Source organism: Melanotaenia boesemani, chromosome 2 (assembly GCF_017639745.1).
Source record: "Melanotaenia boesemani isolate fMelBoe1 chromosome 2, fMelBoe1.pri, whole genome shotgun sequence".
Classification (NCBI taxonomy): domain Eukaryota; kingdom Metazoa; phylum Chordata; class Actinopteri; order Atheriniformes; family Melanotaeniidae; genus Melanotaenia; species Melanotaenia boesemani.
In genome coordinates, this window is record NC_055683.1 from 38,265,534 (window position 1) to 38,284,365 (window position 18,832).

An 18,832-nucleotide genomic window follows, 5' to 3' on the forward strand; every position below is an offset into this window, starting at 1 on the left:
ATGTCCAAGATGTACTGAAAATCTTCTATTTCTTAAATAGGTCACAAACCGTTTGATTAATATGCCGTTAACTCCAACAGACTGTTGCAAATGTAGTAATTAAATATCTTGAGCCACCGTATCGAAAGCAGCAGTGAGATCAAGAACAATTAAAACACCAAAAGCTCCAGAATCAACAGTCAAAAGCAAATCATTGCAAACCCTGAGACGGGCCGTTTCACTGCTGTGACACGACTTAAAACTAGTCTTCTCATGGAGGCTGTAATTCTAGATGATCTTGTAACTGAAGGTAAACCACTTTCCCTAAAATCTTAGAAAGAAAAGGCAGCTTTGAAAAATGCCTCAAGTTTGAGAGACATTTGGATCCAAGTTAGTCTTTTTAAGACGAGGTTGCACAGCAGCATGTATAAAAGCAGCTGGAACACAACCCGGGTGAAGAGAGGCATTAACAAAATTGACTGCCTACAGCACAAAATACCTCCTTTAAGAGTCTGGGAGGAATAGTGTCACCTGGACAGTATGAAGGCCTGAGATGTTGAACTATTTCTGAAAACTGAGAGACAGTCACAGGTTTAAAATGTTCTAGGACAGCAGAGGACACAGGCTAGACAGCAGGATCAGGGGTGCAAAGCAAGGGTAAAAACCCAGCAGCCGTCAGAGTCAGGAGAGAGGAATCATAAGGATTCAGCAGAGTTCAAAGAATTAAAAAGAATTTGAGGCTTGCTAATATTTTCAGAGACAAAGTTAGAGATGAACTGGGTCTTATCTTTTCTTTTTACAGTAGCCTGATATTCAAATAAAGCATTTTTTAACATCTCCAGAAAAACAAAGCGAACCGATTCAACCATCAGACCCATAATCGTCTATTTTCCACAGTTTATCCAGATTTTCCAGCATGTTTTATCAGACCAGTTATTTAATGAAGACTGACTTTGTTTACACACATGACAGTAATCTGATTACTGATCTTAATCTGAATGAGCGGTGGGATTATCTGGACATAAACAGCAGATTTTAATCCTGCTTATGTGAATCATGTCATTATTTAACTTTATCTGTGAAAACATGGAGCATTGCTCCGTTTTCTCAGAATTTAATCCTGTCCAGACATGATCTCCACTAGAGCCATGTTGCCAGATCTGGTGACAAAAACAAGCAAAGTAAAGGAAAAAACAAAAAAAAAAAACAACAGAAAAGAAACTGTTCTTCAGAAAACAAACAAAAAAGTATTTTTATTAATAAAAAACTTTTTCCCCAAAAAATATTTGTTATTTATACAGATTACTTTCAAATCAACTGTAATCAGACATTTAATAAACTGGTTTTAGTTTCAGGTTTGAAAACCACGACTCTCTCGGCTCCAGACCTTCAGCTGTACGATGGAAGTTTTTATAACTCGACTCATTTCCTGCTCTGTATGTTCTTATATAATTCACATTAATTTAGCAGCTCAGCTTCAGAGACTGCAGCCATTAAAATCTCTCTGAGCTCAGAAACTCCTCATTATTCCTGTTTGAGAATCTGTGACTAAAAGAAGAAACAGCAAAAGAAAAAATAAAATGCTTCTCAGGGGAAATTATCAGACGTTTTGATGTTTGCAGTTTCTGAGGTTTGTTTCTCATGAAGGAAACTGGTTTAAATTCTTTCAGGTTTCCAGTAAATTTTCTGTAATTTATTCTTTTAACAGACCTAAAAGGTCATTTTCAGTCACTGCAGGATAAATAAGTTATCTATTGTTCCAAACATCCGATGACTTAAAGCTAATAAAGAAACCAGAAACTGAAGGAAAAACAGTTCTGTTTCATTTTCAGGTGAATCTTGACTCACATAAACAAATAAAATTAAATGTTAAAACATATTTAAACATGTGTAAGAGGATTTTGGTTAAAAGTTTTCATTATTTAACTACAGAAACAAGACGAGGCTCTGAGTTAACGTCCACCCTGTGTCAACAAACAGAACGTCATCCTGGATTTCCAGAACTGGCCTCTGAAGACCAGAAACAGGAAACATCTGCACACATGAAGCCATCAGGTTGAGTTTCTGCAGAAACAAGATCATGAAATCAGCTGCTTTCAGAACTTCTGCTGCACACGTAGATAAAGCCTCGTTGATGCACTAACAGGCCATCTTTACTAGAGCTTCGACATGGTGCATGATCCTGCTGGAAGTAGCCATCAGAAGATGGACATGGTCCAGGTAGGCTGCGGTGGTTAAACCATGCCACGTTGGTACTACACACTCGTTTCCACCAAGGAGTCTGGCTCTGGCTGGGACAGTTTGGTTTGGTAAACCCTGATCTCTATTGCACTTCCACAGTAACCGTACCTGGTAGCCAGGGTATCAGCTGGATAGCGATAGATGCATCAGCTATGTGACAGCGTGATGTCATAGCAGTATGACGTCTTCCTTGTATTTTAGTGAAGAAGAAGGCGACCAGAACCAAAAGAGGAGAATGATGGACATCCAGCAGGTTGTCTTCTTTCTTCTTGTCATGTGGCTTTAAACAACACCGTTTCTTTAAATATGGAGCTGCTCCTGCTTTGTTCTTATTGCCGAGTCACACAGGAAGTGAAGATTCTTTCCACCAATCAGTACATTGCAGTGTGTCAAGCTCCACCCTTTAGGGTCGGATCAGTAAGACTGGGACCCCAACGGAAAGATCCCAAAACGTAGGATCTTGGGTCAGATATTCTGGTTTCCTTCCCAGCTTTTACCTGTGGAAACAAAGAAATGTGGACTATATTGGCCCACTTGCTGGAAATGGGGCTTAAGGGGCCCAAAGTGCCAAGAAAATACCCTCCATACCATTACCAACTAATTCTGATCGGACTATCTGAGGCTTTGTCTCCACGATCACATTTCCTTTTCATGTTTGAAAAACACACCTTTTACAGAACAGCAGAATGAAAATGTCGTGCAGGAGAAAACGCAAATAGGACCAGAAAGATGTAGTGAGCATGTCAGGCCTCTAGTGGGCAGTGAAGCTTTAAACACACCCATATCAAGAATCAAGAATCAAGGAATCTTTATTATCCCGTGAGGGCAATTTGTTGTACAGCCAGCAGCAAAAAACAATCAGTCACAAACACACAATAACACAACGTATTTAAAAGGACTATAATAAAAATAATACATTTAAAAATAAATAAAAATTAAAACTCATTATTCAACAGGGCAATGGCTGCAGGGACAAAAGAATACTTGTGTCTGTTAGTCCTACATCTTGGTAGGATATACCTGCGCCCTGATGGAAGCAGCAGAAAGTCATGAGCCAACGGGTGGCTTTGGTTTGTAAGAATTAAACGAGCCTTGTTTAACACTCTGGCTTGATGCAGGGCCGAAAGGTCATTCTGGGAGATCCCTGCAATTTTTCCACACAGCCTAAAAATCCCCTGTAATCTATTCTTGTTCTTGAGAGAAATGGAGCCGCACCAACAGATTATTATTAGATATGGACCACATCCTCATAAGACCGGAAAACACAACAGCACAAGTGTTGCATGCAAACTGCTAGTTACCTGACGTATGTAAACTCCATGTTCTACCAGAAACAGGTTCTGCTTCATCAGCAGCACAAACACGGAAACACGGAGGTCCACCATTGTTGTTGCTGAACTTTTCTCTGGTCTGAGTTCAAGATGACGCTCTAGTTTACACTGACAGGACTCGCTTTGCGTTGCAGGAAAATTTCATTCTGCCGACCACTGTCAAATCTTTCCGGTTTTATCTACTCAAAATTCCGTTACCGTGGAAACGAGAGGCCAAAATGCAGTCAAACTTTACGACGGAGCCTGAATGTGGAGCTGAAACAGAGACTCGTCATACCAGGTTCTCCAATCTTTTGGTCCAGACAGCTGCTGCTCACTGGATACTTTCTGTTCTTCAGACTATTCTCTGAAACCCTAGGAATGGTTGTGTGTGAAAATCCCAGTAAATACTCAGACCAGTAACTGCACCACTTAATCCCCTCACCTCCTCATTCTGATGCTCAGTTTGAACTTCAGCATCTTCACCGTGTCTACATGACTACATGCTGCCGTGTGATTGGCTGGTTAGATATTTGTGTGAACAGGAAGTTGAGCAGGTGGAGCTGATGAAGTGGAAGGTGGATGTAAATGGAAATGTTTGTTTATGTTTTATTGTCATCAGAATATTCAATGAGATCTCTTATTTGTTTTCCTGATATCGTGCAGCCCCACTTCTAGCTTCAAGGATCTCCCCAGTTCTCGTAACCAGTTAAACCAGGGAAACTGTTTGCTGTCTTACATTAAGGTGTAAGTTACAGCGCTCCCTGTCTGAAGATGAAACCTTTCAAACCAAAACATGATGCAGCAGCAGGCCCAGTTTTCTAAAGTCTAAAGATCTGTCTCTTCAAACCTGTGTTACACTCGTCTCAGTGTTTCATCTGTTAGATTAAAGGATATCCATCTCCTGGGAGGCCTTTAAAGTCCAGTGTTCCCAGTGAAGTGGCTGTGGGTGGAGTGTGTTGTGTTCCTTTTCCTTTCTGAACCTAAAACAAGAAATAACTCGGCTCTCCACACTTATTGTTCAGGGGGATGTGAGCTCAGCTCCACACCCATTCCTTGTAGACAAACCTCCTAAACTCTGCACAGTGACACAACCACACCCTCCTCCTCCTCTTCTTCCTCCCACAGCCTGCTGCATGTGACCAAACACGCCTGCCTGGAGGTCAACACGAGGGTGGCAGATCAAAGCTCGCTTCCAGAAACAGAGACGTTAACCAGAGAGGCAACTTCACCATCTAGACCTGCAGAAGGAAAGTTCTGGTTCTCATCTCTTTATGTTCCCAGGAAATCAGGATTTATTAAAACATGTTCAAAAGGAAAAAGAAATACAGTTTATGAATCAGAACCAGAGTCAGTCCAGGTCTAAGGATCTTAAAGTGACCATTTGGTCTGAGGTACTTTATTGTTCAGCAGCATCTGAACCCTCTTAGAGAAGCTTTCTGTGATACCTGCTGGTTATGAAGGTCAGATTTATGTCCTTCTTTTCGAGATTTCGTTTCCTGACATTTACAGACTAAGACTGATGGCAGCTGATACAAATGTCCAGTTATTAACTTCCAGTTTCTCCCAGTGGTGCCCCATAATCAAAGTTAATCATTTTATTGAATTTTAATAATTGTCCTTATTATTATTAGTTCCCACCAATCCTCAGCATAGTTTCCAGGAATAGTTCTTCAGGATCCTTAAAGGACTTTCCAAAGCTCTTCTTTGGATGTTTCTGCCTTATGCTCCATTCTGTGTCCAGAAGATCCCTCACGGCTTCAGTAATGTTAAGATCCGTGTTCTAAGGAGGATCCATCCCTCCATCAGACCTGTTTCCAAAGATCTTCAGTCCAGTTCTTGTGTCATGTGACCTACCTCAGTCTTTTCTCCCTGTATCCCTTCCTTAACAATGACTTCTTGACAGACACGTTTCCATGGAGACCATTTCCGATGAGGCTTCGCCAACAGTAGATGGATCAGCTGAAGGTCCAGATGTGTCTCTCGAGTCCTGGTTCAGGTCTTTGGGAATCAACTTGTTGCTGCTAAAATCCTGTTTTTTTGTCTGTCAGACTGTCTGATCTTTGCTGGTTTTCACACATGAAATTAGAAACATGGGAACAAATGATGTGTCTTTGTGACAAAGACCCGAAAGATCCAGTTTAAACCGGTTCCTTGCTGTTGTCTGTATGTGCCGACACAACTCTGGCTCATCCCTGGAGTTAGGAGCATTTTTTCGTGCCTGTAGGATTGTCAGAGATAAGTTCCTCTGAAACTGGTCTGGTACCAGGACTGGACTGGAGATGAGGGAATAAGCAGAAAAAACTTTGAATGATCATTAAAAAGACGGAGAACTGTTAATCAAGACCAGTTTAGAAGTTTAAAACAGTCAGAGATGATGACATGAGGACGTCTCTGGGGTGTGATAAATAAACCACTTCATAAAACCAGTTCTGAACTGGTTTTACATCAATATCTGTTCCAGTTGGTCCAAAAAGATCTGACAGAAGTTGCTGCTGGACTCAGACTGAAACTTTCCAGCTCCATCACATCAGATGAGTGTGAACGTCTCATCTTCCTCTCTTCATCTTCATCTCTAACAGAGTTTTACATCTTCTGGCTCAGAAAGAGGAAAAAAAGCTGCAGGAAAAGCTAAATTTTTTACAGCTGAATGAAGTTTTAATGGAGAGAAAAAACACATAAGACAGGATTTATAATTTAAGTGTGAGTATCAGAGCGCTGCAGAGGGTTTAACACCAGGAAACTCTGGCTGATGGTTTAATCTGCTGCTCATCAGCACCACCGTTTCCTCCCAGAATCCTTCGTGTTTGCAAACAGGAGGATGAAGAGATTAAACTCTTCCTCGTCTCGTTTTCTGCTGTTAGAGACGCTGTCATGAGTCTGACTTATAGGTTGTGATTTGTGTGAGGAGCGTTTCCCACCGCGGAGCATGAGAGGAATTCGCAGCGCTCTAATTTAGGTCAGCATTGCGGTGAAGAAGCTAAAAACGTCTTTGTGTTGCCTCTGAAAGCTCAGCTGGTGCATCCAGGAGAGGGTGACCGTCCGGACCATCGTGTTCTGATGAAAGGCCTCCAGACGGGAGCAGTTTGAGGCTGTCGGCTCAGCGTGACGTCTCACTCTCAGCTCCTCTTCTTCTCTTTTTCCTCCCCCAAATCCCCGGAGCTGTCTCTGTGCCAGCCATTGTCCAGGCAGCCATGAATGCAGCGCAGAATGATGTCAGGCTGCTGGTATGTTCACCCTGCAGCTACACCTTCACAAGGCTGAAATCCAACTCTGGAGAAATGAAAGCGTTCAGCCTGATGATGGGGGGGAAGCCTTGTGATGTTAAGACGTCATCTGAAGAGTCGGCTGCTCTGTTACCACATTTAACCTCAAACTCTGAATAAAGTCTTAAAATCCAGAAAAATTGATGCAACACACCAAAAAAACCACTTAAAGTCAGAAAAGTTTATATAAGATCCAGTAACATGGCTATGACTGATCCTCCATCCAGCAGATTAACTGGCAACAGGTGAGGGTGCCAGGACTGGGTATAAAAGCAGCATCCACCAAAGGTTAGTCTTTCCAACAAGTACGGGTTATGACAAGGGATGTCCTAATTATTTTCTGACAATAATCATACAAAGAAAATCTAATCATGATATACAATTATCATGGTTATTATACTGTACGTCAATGAACCCTCCAAACCATTTTCTGCTGTTTTTGTTCTGCTTCAACCCTTTTAACTCCAGTCAGCATGCAGACATGATGTTTCCAGCCTCAGCTGTCAGATTATGAGGCTAAAATGATGTAAAATGAATGTATGAATAGATATAGCAGCATAAAGGCCGACCAGAAGAAGAAAGCAGAATTTATTACCAATAGAACTTTGTAGAAATAACACACAGATCAACAGTGACCAAACCTTTTCTCATCTGCATCATTCTCTCAAGTCTTGGCTTTCAGGAGAAAAATATTGGCATTGAAACAAACACACAATTTACACCTTTTCCTCATTTACAGTTATTCCTGCTACTATTTACCTGCTATCCTCAGAAAACCAACTCCAAGAAGATTCCACCGTGCATCATCATTATCATTAAATAAATGCTATTTAAATTGTTTTAGAACTATTATTCTAATAACTGCATTTATTAGTTAATTAAAAGAAAATGTATTCATGAAAAAGTTGTTTTCACATACAATATATTAGTCCTAGAGATATTTGCAGTTATGCTTTTTTATTTCTTATTTATTTGGTTTGCTATTTTTACCATCTTTAGAATTATGATCATATTATTATTATTATTGTTATTATTATTAAGAATAAGATGAAGAAGAAAACGAAGGAGAGAAAGAAGTTTAACAGCTAATATCATGACACGGTGACAGGTGGGATTTTCAAACAACACATGAAATCTAATCTATTTTGATGAAATGTAATAAATTTGATTGACAACAAAAGAGAAATTGTTTTCTAAATGTGATAAATGCTCATTTTGTTTAAATTAATCATTCATTTTAAATCAGCTTTTAGGCTCAGAAGGTTAACAAATCAATAAATGCATTAAAAGTAGTCAAAGTGAGCCGAGACGAATCACATCTGAAGTTGTGGAGTTATGAGAAAGAATCTGAGTTTAATATGACAGGACGTGCATCACGTGCACGCCTTTTCATGCAGTCAGGTCCAAGTGCCGGCCCTTTGGTCATGTGACCTCAAAGCTGCACGGACTTCATCTTTAACTCAACAAAGAGAAGAAGAAGAGGAGCTGCAGAGCGCAGTTATGTAACGCAGCAAATAAAGAAAGCTCCAGCAGCCATCACACATCACATAGCCTCCAACTACGTTCTCTTTTCAAAGGCAGGAGCGCTTCCTGCTGCTGCTCTGAGCGCGCTCACAATGAAGGTGTGCACATGAAGAAGAAGAAGGAGAAGAAGGAGAAGACATAACTCTCAACAGGAACGTGTTAGTTTAGCCTCGGGTCAGGAAACAACTCAAAGGCCAACCCGATCTGACCCAGGAAGGGTTCTACGAGGATTCAGAAGCTTTGACGTGAAGAGAAACGTTCGGAATTAACCTGAAGGTTTGCGATCGATGGCTGACTCTACGGTTATGACTGAACAGATGAGACATTAAAAAAAAAGCTCAGTTTACATGAAGAAGTATTTCATCTTTCAGTCTGAAATCAGTCTGGTCAGATTCCAGCTGACATGTTTACATATAAACTGATTTTAACTGTATTTACATGATGGACAGATTTGATACGATCGTAAGGCTTTTGACATGCGCAGTGAAAAAAACGTTGTCTCCGCCATCGTTCTCATTTTTCAAGTCTTCCCTGAAGCTCATGACGTCACGTTACCCCTGCCTGGTTCAAGCATCCACCACAGAAACCAGCAGAGTGAACGCACACGTGTTTTCATTCATGCCGATCTGATCGTGAAAAGCTTTAAATCACCTGACTGAGAATTCTTTCCGATCAAGGCCGATCGGATCAGCTGACACATATATGATGCATTTCAATTCCGATTGGATGTTTGATGAACCAGCTATGAACCGCCAACATCTGATAACAATAACAGCCAGCGTCATGACGCGATAACAGACGCTTGGTTCGGAGGGAACGTGGTAAAAGCAGACTGATGTTTTCTCTCGATGAAGAGCAAGACAGATGATGTCGTGGCAGAATAACAGGCATGCTAACAGACAACGTCATGTCGCAGTAACAGAAGTGATAACATCGCTGTCGTGACGTGATAACAGATGATGTGGTGTGATGTTAACTCATTCTCTTCATATCACTAAACACATTAAATACTGACTATTAACCATTAAATTTGATAAATAACTTAAAGGACAGAAACTTATATTTTTGTTGTGTCTAAAGAATATTAATTAATAGGAAAAATTTACTCCGTGGTGGTCAATGTCTGCAATCTGGAGCTGAAACGATTCCTCAAATATAAAAAACATTGATGTAAATTATTGGCGCTGATGCTTCGTTAAGCTCAGTAATGAAAACGTTCACGCTGTTCTCTGTGACAAAGGTTTTCAGTCGCTGCATCTACTGAGCGCTGCAGTAATGAGGGTCAGTAATGGCTGCTGGTGTTCACTTTACCGGTTCATCTGATTGGATGAAGACAGAAGCTTCAGCCAATCATCGGCTCAGTATGGTTTAAACCAGCCTTCTCCAAAGTCTTCTCTCTCTCCAGGTTACGGTACCACCTCTCTGATGATGGAGGTCATGTGACTAAACATGATACACTGATTGGTTGAGCAGCTTCAGGATCACAGTCTGTCTGAGTAACTGGTCTAGACCACCTCTTCTCATCCCCAGATCAGACTGAACTTGGAAAAGTTTCTGTAAGGAAAAGTTGAGGGAAAAACCTCCCGCTGTGACCCCATTTCTCCTCCACATCAAACCCAGTCTCGGTTCTGCCCCCCGTCCTCCCCCAACGCTGATGTCTGCACCAGCCTCGTGTCAGATTCATGTTGCCTCACTTTCTGAACCACAACACACACAATTCTGCCATTTTCTTCAGTTTCACACAAAACCTGCTCACCGAACATCAACAACACTAAACGTAAAGAGAAATATCAGAAACCTCCGACAGCCAGGGGTCCTGGGGGGCCCCTCAGTCCCAACACAGGAGCTTTGTTCCCCTCTTAGAGGTATGACAGGCCTGCTTTAAAGTCTATAGGGGAGCGGGTCAATTAAACATTTAGCAGAGAAACAGCAGAGTTGACAGGCAAACACCAGCAGCTCCAACACAGAGGCAGAATTTCACGCACCGTCTGAAAGGTTTTAACACCTCCCCTCAAATCTGCCTCATCGGGAGCAGAGTGGAAATTCCCCCTCATTATCCCCCGAGTTTGAGGGCTGGTGTAGTGTGAAGGGAAGGAAGAAGCAGAGTCTTGGGCTTTCAGGAAGAAACGAGCTGAACAAACAGTCCTCTGTATCTGAGATGGACGGGGAAACGTCCTGTTTCTGGGTCTCCTTCGGAGGGCGAGTGACGGGTGACTCACTTATTCCTCGTCTGTCGGCAAGAAAACAGACGAGTGACGGCAGAGATGCTGCAGAAAGAAAGCAGCTGGAGTCTGAATCCAGAAGATTTCTACACCGACTGCTGGGTTTCTGTACAGCGATAACAGGAAATATGATGCAACAAAAGCCCCAAATATAACTGAAACCCAGAGCCAGAGCGACCCGAACACATCACCATCACAGCACTGGGATGATGACAGCCGGCCTGCAGCGAACCATTATTTAGATAATAAATGATTATTATTATCTGCAACATTAAAGATGAATAACAATGACTGAAAAGAGACAAAGACAGGTCTCTCAACATGTCCTAGTCCAGGAATCCTTAATCCTGGTGTCCTGCAGGTTTTAGAAGTTTCCCTGCTGCAACACACCTGACTCAAATCAATGGGTAATTAGCAGACTTGTGCAGTCTGAGCCAGTTGTGTTGCAGCAAAAACAAAAAGAAAAAACTAATAAATAAATAAATAAAATTATATGTACTGCCTGTAGCACTACATGACAGCACCTGTGTCCAACTGGACTCACAGCAGTCTGACTATCACTTTATTATGACGTCTCATCTTGTTTGAATTCATGCTTGTGTTGTTCTTACTCTCAAATATAAGTCACTTTGGATAAAAGCGTCTGCTAAATGACTGTAGAATAGAATAGAATAGAATAGAATAGAATAGAATATGGTTCCTGACCATGTCCATCCCTTTTTGACCACAGTGTGTCATCTTTTGCTCCATGTCACATCTGGAGTGAAGATCTTTAATGAATAAAAATCTGTTAGTTTGTGCAGAAAAACCAGAAACTACTTTTATCCTCCAGATGTAAAGCTGCTGATTCACAGTTTCTCCACGTCAGTCAGAAAAATGAAAAGCCCATCACTTCCAAACCGCCTCTCCTCCTTCAAACAGCACTGAGTCTTCAGATGATGATGAAGACGAAGCTGCAGGACAGGCAGGAGCCCTGACAGCAGTGGTTTCTCGGAGCTGATTGGCTGAGCTCAGTTTGAACCCAAACTCATGAATAAGACATGAAAGCGCTCCGTCTGAGGCAGGACGAAGAGACTGAGTGGGTGTCAGCCTTTTAACAAAGACACAACGGCTTTACGAGGTTCCCATAATGGGATGCTGATGAGCTGCAACACCAAACATGGGGGGTAGGATACCTCCTGGGGTGGGAATACCCCTTGGGGCAGACAGATGGGGATGTAATGGGTCGGTTTGGGCTATTATGTGAGGTCAAAACCCCTCCAGACCAAACAGCCTTTTCAGGAGATCTAAAGTTTAAAGAGGAGGAGGATTTATGATGCTCACTGTGTCAGTTTATCAGTTCATTGATCCTGAGAAGGAAATTCTGCAGCTCCACCCACACTAAAACTACAAAGGATCCAGAGACCCAGATACAGAAACCTTTATGTGCATGGACGATCTCCTGCAGGACGAGTTACTCCACAGGTATCAGGTGAAGCATCACCCGACCTTCAGCTACATCTGAGCATCGTGTGATTTAGATTTGTGTTTATAAAAAGCACATTTACTAAATCTGTGGGTTGTGTGTTTACTAACATCTTGTCTGACCACTGTTATCTTTGATCAGAGCACTTTAGGGGTCTTTAAATCAGCTTATGTCACATCTAAATGTTCATTTTCCATCATTTTCCCAACATCTTGGATCAATGAGAAGAGTTGGACTGCTGCATTTTCTCCAGAGATTCCCTGAAAGGCTTAAGTCCAGACCATGTGATACTGATCCATGGGTCCAGTCAGTCGATGCTGGGTGGTATGACCCAGATTATATAACAGTGTTTTCATAATGATACCAGTTTCATGCTATCTGGCGTATGTGACTGAAAAGAAATTGGCCAGGAAGAGTCTATCCAACATTTTAATGTCCACAGTGTCTTGATCTTCATCTTGAATCCATATTTCTCAGCAGAACTCATCAGAACCAGTTCTTTGTGGTGAATTTAGTCATTTTTCTTATCGTAGTCAGCTCCTCTAACAATCACGTCTAAAAGTGACATCCGACCCGAGCGTCCTCCATCTTTTTCAGTTGTACCTCAGGATGAGGAGGCTGCTGTTCTTATCTCCAAAGCATGTTTGCATGTTAACTGTTTTGAGGACTTTCAGTCAGGATTTGGAAGTTCGGTTCTGGTAGATCTCACAGCTCCTTTTGACACAGTCGACCAGAACATCATGTTAGGCCGACAGGTGTGAATCTCTGGCCCGGTCCTGATTTGGTTTGAATGGAAAACAGGGACTACTTTGCGTCATTAACTATAGATCTACATGTGGAGTACCCCAAGGCTCCATGTTGGGCCCCCTATTGTTCAGCATCTACATGCTTCTACCAGCTCAGATCATGGAAACAAATAAATAGCTGATCATAATTATGCTGACGACAGTTAGCTCTTTTTTACTATCTCACCAGGAGACTCTGGTCCCAGACTAATGTATATGTGGATGTTCCAGAAGGTTTCTCAGCTAAATAAAGATAAATCTGAAATTATTGTGTTTGGATCCAAAGATGATTGTCCATCTTCAGTCAGCAATCTTTAAACCAACGGATCAATCCAGAACTTCTGGTGTCAATTTGGACTCTGAGCTAAATTTTAACGTCCATATTAAAGAAGGAACCGGACCAGCCTTTTACCACCTGAAGAACAGATCTAGAACAAGGGGACTGATGACTACTATAATAGAGGTTTTACAGTTTCACTAAGAAACTAATCCAGATGCTGCTGCTCATGTCCTCTTTTAGGACATGGAAAAGAAAGCTTATCCCTCTGGTTCTGCTTCTTTTGATCATGTTCAGCATATTGGATGGCCTTATGTTTGATATGTGCTATATAAATAAATTTGCTTTGCCTAAAGTGTTACAGCAGATCTTATCTGGATATTATCTTCAATTACTAGCTGTTTGGTCCATGTCCAAGCTTTTAAACCCCATTTCCAAACAACAGACACGTTATGTTTAAAATCTGCTACAGCTTCACTTTTTAGTTCTCCGCAATGACTCATTAATGTGAGTCAGGTGTGTTGAAGCAGGGATACATGGAAATCCTGCCATTGTAGGACCAAACTGAGTGGCCCTGCTCTAAATGAATTTCCTTCTGAAAGGGTTAATCCCTGACCCTCCACACTCTGGTGATCACCCTTCATCTTTTTTCCGAAGATTTCCGAACATCTTCCCCAGGATTCCATCCTCCTGTCACAGCATAGACACAAAGTAAATCCTTCACTTTCTCAGACTTCCCTTCAGATGTGGTTCACAGCAGCAGGATGAAGTGGACGGAGCCGTGCAGCGGCAGCATGTTGACTGTAAACACTCCACAGCACCCCTCCCTCTGTGCTGTAAGTCCTTTTAATCCTGGCTGGACACCATCTGGAAGCTCAGTGTGTGATGCTGCTGCAACAGATGTGAGCATGACGGAGTCTGGGGTCGTACATGTCCTTCAAAAGTCACACTGACGTCCCAAAATATGGAAGGCTGAGTTTGTGGAATCCTGTCGAGTTCATCAGCTAGACTTGATTGACAAGGCGTGGTGTGGTGGAGACCGATGATGATGATTCAGCTTTTAATGTTAAAAACATGAACTAACTTGCGATTTTGAACATTTTTTGTTGTGACGTAGCTCCATCTGAGAAACCTCTAACACAGTCAGCTTTCAGAAGACCTTTCAGAAAAAAGTTTCATGAAATCAAATCATCTGAGTTTTAATATGATCTGTCCACCGTTACCAGGATTTACCAATGTTACCATGGTAACAACAGAATAAACCCAAAGACCCCATCTTTCAGGTTCGACCCAGTCGCAGCGCCTGACAGTAAAGTTCTAACAGAATTTAGATGGATCCAAACCACCATGGATCCACGTGGACCCTTAGAAACCAGATCAGAACCAGGACTCGGATCATGAGCTCCTGAACCAGGATTAAGAGGACTTACTGTTCCTGCTGGTCTTCAGCTTGGACAGCAGCTTCTGGGTGGACAGCAGGTCTCCGCTCTTCACCGCCTGCAGCAGCTCCTGCTCCTTCCCCATCTTCCTCCTCCTCGAGTTCGGACCAGCTTCACCTCCTCCTCCTCAGACCTTCATACTGGACCTGGTTCAGGCGAGACCCTCCTCTTCCTCACGTCTGGAAACTTTCCAGAGACAGAAACACTCCTCGTCAGCTTCAGCTGGAGGAGGAAGAGGAGGTGATGAAGAGGGGGAGGTGTCAGGACTGAAAGAAAAAAAGTGAATGAAGATGAGGAGGGAAGGATGAAGGAGCAGTTTGCTGATTCTGTTAGAGAAGCTAAGAAACCTCAAACTGATCAATAAACCTCCGTCATCAATAAACATATTATTAACTTTGTTATAAAGTTTCAGCTGAATAAAGTTTTTTTTCAGCAGAAATGTCTGCAGGTTAAAGTTTAAATTACGACAACTTGACTGTTTTATCGTAAACTTTGTCGTCAAAGTTTAGTCAACACGCGAATCCGAAACAAAATAATGAAGAAAATAAATCAAATTTAGTCATTTTCTTTGTTTGTTTTTGATTCTCCAAACGTTGTTTTGTTTTCTTTTTTGTCCTTTTAGTTTTCTAAAATGATCTCTCTACAATTTCTTTTTTTGTTCCCACATTTTCTAATTACTTTAGTTTTCCATTTAATTTGTTGTTTTCTAAAATGCTTTCAAGCATCTCATTTTCTATATTCTATACATACATATATATTCTATGTTTTATTTCACAGTTTGTAAAATTTTGTATTTTTTTCTCATTTTTTAAAATGTGTTTTTCTGTTTTTGTTGTTACTTTTAAAAATTTTGTGTATTATCTGGAAATCATTTCATTGCCTTCTGTTTTCTATAATCTTTTAAGTTTTTATCTTTAATTTTCTATATGTCTATTTCTAATAATTTTTTTTCTGTTTTTGTGCGTTGTAAAAACGTTTTTGACTCTTCTGATATTTTTTGTCTTGTTGCGTTTTTAAAAATCCTGAAATTAAATAAAATTCTCACGTGTTTATTTTTTTATTTAATTTTTTTATAGATTACTTTCTTTGTTTTGTATTTTCTGTCTCACATTTGAAACTTTTTTAAATTATTCTTTTTGTAAATATGTTTTTTAATCAAAGTTGTTTCATTCAGAATTTTCTGTAAGAATTACAACCCTAGAAATTTAGGGTTTTAACTTTATATTTTTTTGCTTTGTGACATTTCAGAATAGAGTCAATGTCACCATATTGACCTTTCGGTGTCCTCATCATTGTCACCCAATAATCATGAGAATGCAGCAGAATATTGAAACTCTGGAGATTTATTAGAAATGACCAAACACTTACAATCATAATGTGAAAAGTTTCATATGTTTTCTTCATTTCATTTAGTAAACTAGTTATTTTACCCCAAACAATGCAATGAGTAGCTTCTCATTTCTTAAACAACCATGTGGAAAAACTACCTGATGTTAGATGATAGCTTGTTCAACACATTCTTAAAACCTGGAAGGATGGTGGAGAACCATCGTCTTCCACGATGAAATGTGGTCAGAAAAACATCCTGAATGATGGTGATCGGTGATCACTTCAACGTTTGGTGAAATCAGATGGAAGAAAAACAACAGTAGAACTCAGGGCTATGTTTAATAGTCAAAATAAGACCGTTTCCACATGAACAGTGTGGAAGAAACTCACAGGACTGGGACTGAACAGCTGTGTAGCCATAAGAAAACCACGTATCCATCAGGCCAACCAGAGGAAAAGGCTTCAGTTTGTTACAGTGAAACAATGCCACAGCGAATGCTGCCGCAAGCAAAGCTAAAGGTGGTACAACTAAATATTAGGAGTGTGTGACCCTTTTTTTGTGGTGACTTTCTATGGGTCAGACTTTACCTAATACCAGAACCACAGGCTCTGAACAAGCCCTGTGTACAGTCTGAAGCACCTGCATCTGCTGAACTGAGCCATGTGTCTGCAGAAAGTGGGAGATTGTTTAGAGATGTGTTCAAGTGTTCTCTGTAACATTCTGTTTTTAATTAACTCTTCCTTATCCACTTACAAACATGTTTGTTTTTCTTCTACAGCTGATGTTTGACTTTTAAAGCCACATTATTGCCTCATTTTGGGCATTTTTATTCAGTGGCTGCATGCAGGTAGAGTGAATCAAAACCAGTCTGTTCAACTGGTAATTTCCCCCTAGATCGGAAAAGGATCTCCATTAATGGGGACACTTAATGACATTTCATAACGCGTCCATCCTGGTTAGTCATGGTCCACCTTGAAATTTTAATTTTTTATAAAAACAAAATACTTTTACAAGTTAGCAAAACCTTGTATAGGATGTCTTTATAAACTAATAACGGCCAAATAGTGGTTTGAAAGCTTGACCACATTTCTTTGTTGTTAGATTTTATTTAGAAAATAAGGTGAAACTCTTAGATTTTATAAAAAAGAAAAAAAAATGCCAACAATTTTTCAAATAATTTTCCCATAACTAAAATATATTTTTGAAAAATGAACCAATCCATTTTCTAAAAGACAGTACATTTTATTACCAGTATGTAATTACAATGTATCCACGTGACTATGGACGTGTCCCTGAGTGTGGCAGCTTGACCAACATGCATTTCTAACAGCTGTTAATACAATGAATATGAGGTCAATAGAAAATCTTGACTTTTTGGGGAGACTGGGGAAGTTTTAAAGGCACTTTACGGCGTATTGACACAATACATTTGTTCTTTTCTGTTGATGTAGTTTATCACATTTTTAAAATGGTTTTAAAACTGTTTTTTTAGTATTATTATTTTTATTAATTATTCAAAATTTCCAGACATGTAGTGTAAGGGATCTCTCACATCATTGTAGTCCAGGACTCGGTGCCCAAAAATGCTGCACCTGTCTCTGCTTTCTTTTATTTTCTAATTTCATGCATCTCTCTCTAAAATGTTCTGTTGTATTTTTATTCCCGTTCTGTTTGGCAGAAACAAACCACATCCAGCCATGAACCGTCCTCTCTGATGTTCTCTGATGTGAGCTCGTGCTGCTGGGAAACACACCTGTGACAGGTGACATCGGCAGGAACTGAGTTTAATTACAGACCAACACGTCTCTCTGCTGTGTAAACACCATCAGCTGATCCAGACCTAGATTTTCTAACTAAGATTTCCACAGAGGAAGACGAGCTGACCACCTGAGGAGCTCTGTGGACCCCCCAGGCTCTCCTCTGGATTATCCGCCCTGCTGAGCTGAAGGATGGGCTACTTAAACTCTTCCAGCCCAGTGGCCACATCCAGGAGGAGGAAGAGGCTGGTGGGAGCTTCATCTCTGCTCCAGATAACTGACAGCTCTGAAAACAAAAGAGTTTGAGGCGGATCCACATAAAAACACTGGTCTGGCTCTGGTGGCTCCATTACATAAGCAGCCAGGCAGAGATCCGCACGGGCCAAAGCGGCGCTGTCAGTCCCATTAACACCCAGCATGTCCCCGCTTCCTTCAGCCGCCCCCAGGCGCTCTGGATCCTCCAGAGTAGCAGAAATCCCCCTGGCACGGCATAGAAGTTATCCAAAGAAGAAGGAAATAAACCACAAACAAGGGGCAGCTCAGATTTATGGCTGAAGTAAAAGAAAAGCTGGAAAATCGCGGCAGAAGTTCGGCATGTAAACACACCATCACGTCCAGCGCCGACCTTCGGACCCGAGTTAGCGGACTCCCGAGGAGTCCCGGGGAGGGCCGTTTTCCGGCATTTAGCCCGTTAAAAAGACGGCACACACTTCAAACAGAACTTACCTTTCTTATTTAACCGTCAGAAAGTCTCAAACCAGCAGGTTTTAACGGACTACGGCGGCAATTTGTCGGCAGACTCCGGAGCTGGAAAAGTAGCGTTGTTCCCTTTGGAGATAGTCCATCAAAGTCCCGTTTTCGTCCCGTTTTTTTACGAGTTTTCAGAAAAGTTTTGTTCCAGTTTCACCACCGCGCAGATTTCACGCGACAATTACTCAGTAAATTTATGACTTTGGTACTTTAAAATAGTCTGTGCTCCTCGGCTCCCTTCAGCTTTTCCCTCCTCTCCCTGAATGCCACATTCTCTCCGCTGGATTCTCCAGAAATTACACACGCCGACAAGTTACCGTGAACGCAACGTAGGACTTCCGGATAATGCTTTCAAAGTAAACTGACTAACTAACTAAATACACAAATAAAATAAAACATTTAAATAATTAAAAATATATAATAAAAAAATAACCGATGTTTTTAATCAAACGAATTCTTTTTTTTTTTTAGAATTCTACAGAAATTT

At 41.0% G+C, this 18,832-nt stretch overlaps 1 protein-coding gene and 1 long non-coding RNA gene across 7 annotated transcripts in view; one reads left to right on the plus strand and one right to left on the minus strand.

The window, feature by feature from the left end:
* LOC121651191 (caskin-2-like) overlaps positions 1–18,619 on the minus strand; it is a 65,580-nt gene extending 46,961 nt beyond the window's left edge. For all 6 annotated transcript variants that reach the window (XM_042003217.1, XM_042003209.1, XM_042003199.1 and 3 more), the window contains exons 1-2: positions 18,322–18,619; positions 14,500–14,774 (exon numbers count right to left, since the gene is read on the minus strand). In XM_042003217.1, coding sequence (XP_041859151.1) covers positions 14,500–14,593 — 94 coding nt within the window. In that variant the 5' untranslated portion in view covers positions 14,594–14,774; positions 18,322–18,619. The remainder of the gene's footprint in view (positions 1–14,499; positions 14,775–18,321) is intronic.
* LOC121651218 lies at positions 1,255–16,284 on the plus strand. The gene is made up of 3 exons (XR_006012411.1): positions 1,255–1,267; positions 10,519–10,523; positions 16,140–16,284. It is a non-coding gene; the product is annotated as an uncharacterized LOC121651218 (long non-coding RNA).
* Positions 18,620–18,832: the final 213 nt, after the last annotated feature.